General features: G+C 35.1%; 1 protein-coding gene across 1 annotated transcript; it reads right to left on the bottom strand.

Annotated features, from left to right (window-relative positions):
- Positions 1–378: 378 nt before the first annotated feature.
- Positions 379–3,339, bottom strand: LOC142549320 (stromal cell-derived factor 2-like protein). Its single transcript, XM_075658207.1, has 6 exons — positions 3,008–3,339; positions 2,386–2,526; positions 2,142–2,282; positions 943–992; positions 715–844; positions 379–586 (listed from the first exon to the last, which is right to left on the bottom strand). The coding sequence occupies exons 1-6, from the start codon at positions 3,104–3,106 to the stop codon at positions 503–505; spliced, it is 645 nt and encodes a 214-aa protein (XP_075514322.1). The 5' UTR covers positions 3,107–3,339; the 3' UTR covers positions 379–502.
- Between the last annotated feature and the right edge of the window lie 6,751 nt (positions 3,340–10,090).

The following is a 10,090-nucleotide window of genomic DNA, read 5'->3' as shown; positions in this document are numbered from 1 at the left end:
AATTGAGTTGAGAGTAAATTTTATAAAGTGTGTAGTTTGCTAAATTTTGTGATTTGAGATTTTTACTTTTTACCGTAAATTTTTCCTTTTAAAAAAAATATATATATATATCAAAATTTAATGCTATATTTACTTGCAGCTATCATGTGTGCCCCATTACTTTTAGAGGAATGAAGATCTCTGGCATTATTTTATAGAAAAATGCACATAAACGCAAATAAGATGATACATCTTATTTATTTTATTTATAAAAAAAAAAACTTCATTGTTCAAGAGATGATCACCTGGTGCAACACCCGTCACGCAGTAATTCAAGATCTACTTTTTGGTAAAAAAAGATCAAGTCCAAACCTGAGAAAACTACTGAGGTACCTGAACTTGTTGAATTCGTAGTAATATTAATTTCTCTATATCAAAATTACACGAGTTATCTTATGATTGTTCTAACCCTTCAAAGAAATCTTGGAAAATATGATTAGATTGTGATACATTTTCCGCGATGTCACTTGCTTTCCATAACTGGGAGATATACGCCCTCTGCTGCTAACCAAACATTATCAGCACGCTTCTCTCGGACACCACAGACCTGCAGATGGCATGCAACTCAATCGACATTAGAGATACTGGGTTAAGTAGATTGCTTTGAAACTTTATTCAGCGGTCCTCGACTGGAAACCCGGCTGGTGAAAATTATTGCAACCATTTGATTCTTACCTCTTGCTGACCACCAGCTATACGGGTATATTTCTTGTCATGACTGTGCAGGTATCCACCGGTGTCTACATGACGAATTCTTACTCTCTGATCTTGCCTCCAAGTCTTCCCACTTCCCTCGATTTCAAGACTAAACCACAATAAAGAAAAAAAATCAAAAAGATCAGCACGTTTCACAAAGAACACCAAATGATGAAATGATGGAGATTAATAACAAAAAGAACTCACCTCCAGTAATCGCCGGTATCTGACTCACCCTCAGTGCCAAAGCAGCTGACCTGAATGTTTTGCTTATATGAGTCTATAATATTATGGCAATGCATATAAACATTTTTTTTTAAATATAAAACCAGATCTGACAATATTAAACTGGCAGAAAGTATCCTATTAAAAGGGGCTCTAAATACTTTTACCAGTTGAGGAAGGAGCAAACGATTATCTAGCAAAACTGCCTGTAAGGTCAGATTTTGTCCTGCTGTCCTTAGTAATTAATTTGATTAGGCAGCACAATGGATACTACCATTTTCTGCATCAATAAGTTCAAAAGGCAGTAATGTGTTCTTTTTCTGTATGAGTTCACACATACAGCAGCATTGATATGGGGCCACACTACATGCACTAACTTCAGCGGCCGGAATTTCTTCCTTTATGCACACATCATAAATATGGCCTACGAGATTCTTGATGATACTCATAATAAGATGAGAAGGGAGAATCTCTCGATTGTTGTTTAAACCAAATTATTCCAAAGTCGTATGCTTTAACCCATCCTTGGCAAAAAGTTTCATGATTCGGACAATAAAAATGACAAATTCAAACTTTATAACAGAAATCCCATGACTAAGCCAGTCTCAAAGTAATGAGACTCAAATTCAAGATGCAAAGAAGATTGCATAAGATAATTATTGGCTGCTTCATTTTTTACAACAATATGCACAAGCACTAGTGAGAAAAAAAGATACGCCATGCGGTTACAGAGCTCCAAATTCTAGCAAACAATATAGAGCGCAAGCACGCGAATGTGAAGTATGTGACTTATTGAAGTGAGGAGTGCTTACATATAATAAACAAGAATCTAAATATTAGAAATATTTTCACCGCATATCATATAATGTGTAATTTACACACCTGTTAATCAACAACAAAACAAAGATTCATCAGCTTATACATTAATTTAAATTACTATGATGTTGAATTTAACAATAGAATCACTGTCCCAACAGCTAAGGCCCACTTAAGGGATGCCTTGAGCATTTAAAGCGCACCAAGGCTCATGCTTTACAGTGAAGGCGTGTACTAAACTGAAAAGCTAAGCCTCGGCCTGAGTCTAGGCCCAAATGAGGAGCATCACTGCTTGAGGTTAGGTGCAAGCCTTTTGGGCTTTTAACAACTATGAACAAATCTTAGGAAAACACATGTGTACTGACCTCTAAATTGCCGGATATGGGGGATGCGTGCAAGTGGCTGTGCAACCATTTCCTAGTCCTCATGTGTTGCAGCCTTAAAAGGCTCCCAATTTTGATCGTGTCACCTTGTTTTGCATTGGAATCTGGTGCAGGCCTCACAATCTTCATAGTAAAACGACTCCAATTAAAACATGAATAAATATTAATAAACACCAGATACATAGGTAAACACATATTAAATTATATGGAATAGCAGGCAACATACCCAATAGCTGTTAGAATCATCGACATTGGGGAAACCAGTAACAGATTGCTGCCCACTACCAGACCCATAAGGTACATCATGAGAATGCAGCCGAAATTTTGTTCTCTCGTGCATAAGCTTTATGACAGAACCGTAGGTAATCTACAAACAGTTTGAGAAATGCACAAAGCCATGAAAAGAACTCTAGAAACCCAAAATAGACATATCGCTAACCGATCAAATATCAAATACATTTTATGAATCCAATCAACGACGCATTGCACAAATGCTAGCCATAAATTTGGGAGGAAATTGTCAACCAATTAGCTGGTATAGTAGTTGAGTTCTTAATGGATCCCCAAGATAAAAGGAGGAGGATGAGAAAATCGCAGAAAATGAACATGGGAAAACTAAATTTGAAATTGAACTGAGGTTGTACATTTAAAATTTTAAGTATCTAATATTACTATTATTTTAACTGAGGAATTCCGACTCCACGTCTCCAATTCATGCCCAAAGTCCCGACAATCAACCAACTACATCATCCCACAATTAACCATTCCATGAGCAGGTAATTTATAAACAACCTACGCACCTATGTCGACATTATCACGAAATCTATCACGAAAACGCGATCACTTACCTGAACCCCTTCGGAAGCAGCGGAAACAGGAGCGGATACGTAGTCGGAGTCCAGCGTGAAGTACAGGAAAATCGCCAGAGCAAAAAACGAACAAGCCATGGCCAGCACCAGTGCTACAAACCAAGACCTCAGCCAAAAGGGCAGGTTATCGGAATCAGACGGCGGTTTAGCGGACTCTCTGTATACTATTCTGGTCGTATCCGTAACGGAGGACGTTGCCGCGGGTTTCCTGCGAGTGAGGTTCTGTTGGCCGGAGGGAGCCACGGTTGGATCCTCTAAACGACGTCGGAGCTCGATCGAGATCGCTTCCAATAACAGATTTGACTGTTTATCGAAAATATGTTGCCATTCGACTCGACGTGTCCAAGTCCAATGTTATGTTTCCACGTGGCAAGTCACTGACGTGGATAGTTTCAATTAGTTAATTGTACGCGTCCATTTTACTCGACGTGGCCGCATCCAATTCGTCGTAGGATTTAATTTTCAAATAATTAATCAAATTATTATTGACACCATGTCAATTGATTTATGTGGTCGCATGGCTTCTATATGTACCAAGTGAAGTTTAGTCATTGAGTTGAGCCATTGAAGAAAAATTGATGGATATACATACATCTGAGAGGACATGGATACATACAAAGACGACCAATAGAAGCCGCAATTAGGAGATGCGAGATCATGACTTATGTGTTGTACTTTTGTCTGATCGTAACGTACTCAAATTAATAGAAAAAGAAGGAGACCAAAAGAAACTTAGTTACAAATGATCAAACACGATATGCATTATCTAAATATAGATTATAATATTATATAAGATATAGCACAATTACATAAGATGATTCATATAATCGACCCTACTTACTAGGATAAAGACTTATGTGTTGTTAAAAGAACGTTTGAAATCGTGTAAACTGTGTTGTTATGAGATTGATTGTTTGGATATTATACAATACTAAGTTTGGTAATGAGTTTTGATTCTTCTTGTTCCTGATTTCAACCTAAACCTATTGTTTTTTATATAAGGAGTAAAACCCATTTATTAACGGGCCTAACCTGGTTGTCATATGTACGATGTTGTATTTTGACATATGTAATACAACTGTGTAACATTCATCGTACATATAACCTGGTTGTCAATAGACTGGTCTAAATAATACTGCAATATAATATGATAACCATGAGTTTGACATTGGTGAGATTTCTTCCTTGTTTGGATCGAGTAGCCATTCAAATCGATTTGGTTCAGCGTTTAACATTTTCTTGCACCTTATATATCGTTTGAGCGGGTGGTATGATAGAGAATTGCGTAAATTTTATACTAAAGGTTTATCATCAGAAGTGTTAACATGTCGATTCGTCGCACATCTTCTGGTATAGTGATATAAATCGCCTTTATAAAAAGACGTGAATTGAAATATATGTACGAAATCTCATTGTAATTTTTTTAAAAGAAACGAAAATAATGTTTCTGAGTCACCCTAGATGGATTTAACAAACCCAACAGGCAATAACAAAGACTCCTGTTTTCATTGAATAAATTTTACCTACCAAAATAAGATAATTATTACGGTTAATCCAATGGAAACAAAATTAATGTTTTGGCCATCGAGCAATGGATATGACGTGTACAGATAGTAGCCAGTTGCTCAGCATTGGGCATGTGCAAGAGATGGGCTCCGAGAGCTTATACTTGTTTGAATTGATATGTGCGAGATAATAATGATTTCATGTCCTCCAGTTAGCCGATGAAAATACATAATAAAGTTGGAATCAAGTCCGTTGCTTCGAACTTGTCAGAGGACATAGCTGAGGCAGAAGTCCATGAATTGAATTTGAACGCTAATGTTCATGGTAGTTTCCGAGCTTGTGAGTGCATGTGCATACTTAATTTTTTATTTTTGCATTTTTTTTATTACATGATTTTTTCTCTTGTCATTGTTTTGGGTATGTATATCATTGTTGCTAAGTATAAAAATATAAATAAAGAGAACTTTTTAAGCAAAATATCACATCTCCTCGTCTTTCAAATATTGGCACGTTAGATGAAAGAGACAAATATTTTGTTTGTTCCTTGCACCACAAAAAGAGAACTACCGATGCATTCAAATGCTATTATACGAACATACACGTTCACAAGTATATGCACAAAGCTTGATAGTAAGAAAAGATAATTAATTTTGAAGGATAATTTTTTGTTTTTTTATATGAGTAAACATGTTATCATGAGCTTCCTGCACAATGCTTAATGATATATAAAGATAATTCTAAAGGAGAATTTCTTGATTTGTTGTTGTTGGATAATAGAAAACTTCTCAAGGAAAGATACGTAATGAAGTTGGCATCAAGTCCATCATTTTGAACATCTCAGAGGACATAGCTAAGGCAGAATTTATCGCCAAAGTCCATGAATTAAATGTGAACCCTAATGTTCACTATCGTTTCCGAGCTAATGGGCGCATATGCGTAATGATTTTTTTATCCTTTTACTTTTGTACATGATTTTTTCTCTTGTGCTTTTTTCTGTATATGTATTTCATTGTTGCAGTTATAAAAATATAAACGAAGAAAATTTTTAAGTGAAATATCATTTTTTTCTCATCCTTCAAATATTGACACAGTACGATAAAAGTTACAGATCTTTTGTTTTTTCCTTACAATACAAAGGGATTACCATTGATGCATTCAAATTCCATGATAAAGACACACATCACAGGTACATGCACAAAACTTGATAGTATGAATAGATAATTCTAAAGTAGAATTTCTTGTTTTTTTTCCCCATAAGGAAACATGTTATCCTGAGATTCCTGCACAATCATTGATGGTATATAAAGATAATTCTAACGGACAATATCTTAGTTTTTGTTGTTGGATGATAGAAGGCTTTTCAAAGAAGGACACATGATGAAGTTGGAATAAAGTCCATTGCTTCGGACATATCAAGTGACATAGGTGAGGTAGAATTAATAAAAAAAAGTCCATGGATTGGATGTGAACCCTAATATTTATGGTAGTTTCCGAGCTTGTGGGAGCACATACATATTGATTTTTTCTATCTATTCATTTTTTTACTAAATGATGTTTTCTCTTGTATTTTTCCTGTTACATATATCATTGTTGCATTTATAAAAAATATATAAAAAAAAAAAAGAAAACTTTTAAATAAAATATCATTTATTCCCATCTTTCAAATATTGACATATTACATTGAAAGAGACAAATCATCTGTTTGTTCCTTACACCTTAAAGGGAGAACTATTGATGCATTCAAATGTTATTATATGAACACTCACATTCACATGTACATGCATAATGCTTGAAGGTACAAAAAGATAATTTTGATGGAAAATTTATTGGTTTTTTGTCGTTGAATTATGGAAGACTTCTCAAAAAAAGATACATAATGAAGTTCAAATCAATTCCATTGATTCGGACCTATTATAGGACATAGCTGAGGCATAATTAATTTCCAAAATCCATGAATTGAATGTGAACATTAACGTTCATGGTAGTTTTCGAGCTTAAACGGGAATGGGGATATCTGATTTTTTGAGTTCGGAGATTTTATAAATCCCCGATGTAGTTTGGGGCGGGTATGGATTACTATCCACATTCCCGAACCCGCCCCGAAAATAATATCAATAATAAACTACTAGTATTATTAGTATCGATAATATAATAATAATAATAATATTTTTAAAATATTAATAATAATATGATATTAATATTAATATTATCACTAATAATAATATATAATAATAAATTTTGGTTTGAGAAAATCTCTGAATCCGTTATCGTCTTACCATATTAATATTTTTAAAACGGGGATAGGGGCAGGGATGAAAAGTTGATCCCCGAAGTTTCGGGTTTGGAGATTCCCCGAACCCGAAAAACGGGGATCGGGATGGGTATGAGGGTGGGGATGGAATTCGGGGACGGGGATGAAGATGGCAAACCCGCCCCCGCCCCACCTCATTGTCATCCCTAATTCTAAAAGAGAATTTCTAGTTTTTTCATATGAGAAAACATGTTTTTTATTCATATTTTATAAATAGATCACATTTTATATAAGTTTTTTGTTTACTTATGAGTTTTTTATTAAGTAAAAGTTTTTATTATTGTTTTATTGATTTAACACATTTCCTATCATTTATATTTTTTTTGTCTAGATGTCATTGGAAAAATAGTATCAAGAGATTCATCTCAAAATAGAGAAATTAGTGAGTGTACTACGAAATTTATTGATTTTGTTCTAGAAGACTTAAAGTAAACATTATTTTTCTTATCTTTCTTATTTTATTTGCGGTTACTTATTATTATTATTTTTTAACATTCAATGTTCTATATCCATTTTTTGTCTCTGAAAACAAATTACCATATATTTTGTGGAGAAACTTCGTTGATAAGATCATCACATATTTAGGCATGACCAGTGAAGAACCGATTGTAGTGGCTCTTCATATGTATAACAATTCATTTAGCTCATTTGTATTTTAATTATTTGTTCAAATGTTTATAATTACTAATTTTATCGTTAATTATATAATATAACATAGTATGCATCGCATGAGTGAAAATACTAGCTGAAGGATCGTCTGCCTAGCACCTTGTGGTGCTTCAAACAAAATATTCTCCAAGAGATGCAATAGCTTGTGTTCTAAGAAAGTATTCACCGATGAATTAGATCGAATTTGGAGTTAAAACCAAGCGGAAAACACTCGAAATAATCCTTCGTTAAGAAACACTGATATATTTGTATATCTTGTGTAACTGAATAACCAAAAGACTAGATTAATTTTTGCATTCATTAGTTCAGTTATGGTGAGAACTGAACCAACGGATGCTCTAACTAGTTAAATCAGTTTGAAAACAATAGTTAAAACAATAAATACAAAAGATATGTTTATGGATGTTCGGAGACTTCAACTGCTCCTATGTCACCCCTTCTACCACCTCGGGTAGGATTCACTAGAAGACTTTGATCTATACAACACTTTGTACAAACCCACCCAGCTAGGACTTACACTACTGTCTAAACTGAACTCCTAGACTAGACTGAAGGCAGCACCTTCCAGTCAACACTTCTTTAATGTCTATGTGAGAAAGACTATATACACAAGTTTAACGTCTTTGTGCAAGACTGTATTTGAGTGGTGGTGTGTGTGTGTGTGAGAACTGATCTCTGAACACTACCCGAAAGTGTTCTCACACACTGAGAGAAATATGCTTCTAATCTAAGCTGATAACACGTTGAAGTGTTCCCTCGATTGGGCTGAATTCTTCTCTCTTAAGCTGATATGACTTTGAAGCGAGCCCTTCTCTTTTCTCTCTTGAGTTGTATATATCTTTTTTATGTCTTCACTGATCTTCACCTTCTATTTATAGGCGCGAAGTTTGATCGTACACTGAAACTCAATTATTGTATCTGTTGCATTTTGAATCTGTTCCTCGAAATTTGCCTTGTTCTTTCTGGAACACTTTTGTTTTTAAGCTCTGATGCAACGTCCATTATTGTCCTTTGACTGGACAAAAGTTATTGTACCTTTGCGCACAACTGTATTCCACTTAGTTCAGCTTGTCTTGATCTGCAACTGATTGCTCATAACTGATGTTCTGAACTAATCAGTTGAACTGGTCTTCAGTTGGGCTGGTGAAATCAGTTGACTCGTCAGTTGAACTGATTTCACTCTTGTTCAGTTGAACTGGTTTCAGTTAGGCTCTTCATCAGTTGAACACTCCTTCAGCTGGCCGGGCTTCTGAGATTCTCCTGATGAACCACTTGTCAGCTGAACAATCAGTTGAATTCATTTACGATACATCAGTTGAACTCGTCTAGTTTGGTTGATCAGTTGATACTTTCAGTTGGCGTCTTCGACAGCTTCAGTTTTGGCTCGTAACTGATTATTTCAGTTTCAGCTATCTGCGCACTAAGGTAGATTAAAACAAGTTTTGTTAACATCAAAATTAAGATTGCGAACATGAAATGTTCCAACACTAGTGTAATGTATACATGGAATCTGACTAAATCCAATAAAATCTCATAAATGAGGGGAAAAAACAAGTTGGAACACCAAGCTAAAAGTAGGAATTCTCTCCATATTGATAAATACTCAAATATGGTGTAGGGAAACTTAAGTCATTAATAGTGATTTCACCTGCGCTATCGAATCTAACGCAACTAGACATCTCTACCTCGATTCCAACCAATTCTTCGGTGGCAACTTTCCTACCTTGGGAAACTTAAGGACCTCGATTCCCATGGTCTTCGATTCCCTCACAAATCTATCTTTCATAGGGAACCAGCATCTGTGTGGGCCTATTCCCGGCATTCCAAAATGCAATCAAAAGCCACAGACTCTGCGCTTAGTCCTCATCCTGATCATCTCTGCACTGTCATGTTAATATTATCAGGGTTCTTTGTAAGGAAAAAAATGACTTATATTAATCAGAAGAAGGAAAGACGTGTAGGAAATGGCGACGGCCATTGCCTACAACTTTTGACAAAAATGATACATGCACCGTCACAACTTTGGAAATTGAGATACGTACACGATTCTTCTTTTGAATCTCGGCTCCCGATACACTCATCGATGGTATGAGAAACGCCTATAAATAGCAGCGATTGAGGTCCCTAAGCACACACCTCATAAGAAATATACACCACATCATCAATCGAGAGGGTGGAGTGCTTAGAAGACATCAATCGGAAGAAAATCAGAAGAATTTCAAAATTTTCAATGGCCGGAGGTAATGCTCGATCTATTTCCGCATATAGTTTTATCATGTTCATATATACGTAAAAACATGATTTTGAGAAAAAATTCTGATATTTGGTATCAGAGCCGTGATACCTCTGCCTTGAAAATTTGTTTTCATATCATGAAATTTAAAAAAAAATTGATTTCTGAAAGTTTACGTAAAAATGAAATTTTGGAGATCATAATATTAAAAAACTTACCTGAGAATTTTGTTCTCAGTTCCACCTTTAAAATCTTCCTTGAGTCCTGAAAATTGGAGAATTTCTGAAAAATTTTGAACGAATTTTCTCTACGAAAAAATTTTGCCGGAGATGTTGCAGAAGAA

This window comes from Primulina tabacum, chromosome 6 (assembly GCF_025594145.1).
Source record: "Primulina tabacum isolate GXHZ01 chromosome 6, ASM2559414v2, whole genome shotgun sequence".
NCBI classification, from domain to species: domain Eukaryota; kingdom Viridiplantae; phylum Streptophyta; class Magnoliopsida; order Lamiales; family Gesneriaceae; genus Primulina; species Primulina tabacum.
This window is presented reverse-complemented; position numbering and strand designations above follow the sequence as displayed.